Consider the following 1,419-nt stretch of genomic DNA (forward strand, 5'->3'; position numbering starts at 1 on the left):
CCACCCCCTTTTTTAAAAAAAAAATTTTTTTTTTTTTTTTTTTTTTTTTTGGCCTTTACATATAATTACGACCCAATTTCTACCTATTAACATATCCAACACCTAAATTTTACCTTTTACACAAATACCAAGCAAATCCCTCGTATTACTTCAAAAGTACTAATATTTCAATTTTTAAAAAGCGAAATGCATCTGTTTATACAACATGTAGCAATTATTTGGGCTGTAGATATCTTTATAAATACATAATAATCAAGTGGTATGTATGTAAATGTTTATTTCTCCGTTCCTCCCTGTCGTACCCCCGTCCTGTTCCGTCACACATTCCACACTCCCAAAATTGAACTGTTTACTACCGATTTTAGACCTGACATCTCTCCTTAAAGCGAAAGACACCGCAGCTGCGGCAGCGATGGCGGGGGCGGCGGGGGGGGCGGGGGGGGGAACATTGAAGCCATGATCTTGCGGATCGAGCACAAGTCGAAGAAGATTGAGAACTTGCTCAAGCAGTTAAGAGGATCATAAGCTAACCTCAACGACCGACACAACAATCGTTTTTTCTCTGATATCTAGCTTGTTTTTCGACTAAACACCTGATGTTCTACATAATGCTCAGATCGAAGCCGGTTGAGGCGCTGAAGACTGCTCTGGAGGGGTCTCCAACGAACACGAAGGATCAGCGATGCAAGGTTGGCGTTACCCCTTTCGTTTAGGGTTTCGATCTTGTTTTCCAGCTATTAAGCGTTGTGACTTTCTTCTAAATTAGGGTTTTCTTTCATTGCAGTCGGCTAACTGGATTGTGGTGCATCGAGCAATGATGGCCATTAGGGACGTAGATGGCATGTTCTCTTCTCTGGACCCGGAGTACTACGACATTCTCATGAAGTAAGGTCTTTTCAACCTTTTCACTGGTTTTTCATTCTTGAATACCTGCACCATTTTTTTTTTCACAAGATTGTAGTATGTTTTTGTTTTTTTTTTGTAGCAGTGAATGGAAATTTAGTGTAGCAAAAATTACATACATATCACACAATTCTTATGTATTTACATATCTGACACTCAAATTTTAATATTTGGCTACATAGCACTCGTATCTTTAATATAACATCAAAGATAACCCAATCACTTTCGTTTTAAAAGTTAATACCAAAGTGCTATAAATGCAAATATGGAAGTTTAGGTGTAAGATTTATAAATGTAAAAGAATTGTGTGTTATGGATGTAAATTTCCCTAATTTTTATGACCTTTTAAGTTAGCTAGCATCTATTGTTGCACCGGGCAAGGAAGTTTAGTTTATTGATGAGCAGCGGGTAAGTGGTTCGGTGGTTGGCCTCCAGCTCTTAGCCTATTTTGAATTAATTATTTTCCTTTTATTCAGTTTTACCTCTTGAGATCTTTGTATGTTGTAGAAGGTTCTA

General features: G+C 37.8%; 1 protein-coding gene across 2 annotated transcripts; it reads left to right on the forward strand.

The window, feature by feature from the left end:
- The first annotated feature begins 449 nt into the window (after positions 1-449).
- On the forward strand, positions 450-1,085 carry LOC110037673 (actin-related protein 2/3 complex subunit 5A-like). 2 transcript variants are annotated; one of them, XM_020742368.1, is made up of 4 exons: positions 450-509; positions 617-689; positions 785-885; positions 986-1,085. In XM_020742368.1, the coding sequence occupies exons 1-4, from the start codon at positions 457-459 to the stop codon at positions 1,068-1,070; spliced, it is 312 nt and encodes a 103-aa protein (XP_020598027.1). In that variant the 5' UTR covers positions 450-456; the 3' UTR covers positions 1,071-1,085. The 2 variants fall into 2 exon arrangements, with proteins under 2 accessions (XP_020598027.1, XP_020598028.1); XM_020742369.1 differs by having other exon boundaries at positions 989-1,085.
- The last annotated feature ends 334 nt before the right edge of the window (positions 1,086-1,419 follow it).

Source organism: Phalaenopsis equestris, unplaced genomic scaffold (genome assembly GCF_001263595.1).
Source record: "Phalaenopsis equestris unplaced genomic scaffold, ASM126359v1 Scaffold223296, whole genome shotgun sequence".
Taxonomy (NCBI): Eukaryota; Viridiplantae; Streptophyta; class Magnoliopsida; order Asparagales; family Orchidaceae; genus Phalaenopsis; species Phalaenopsis equestris.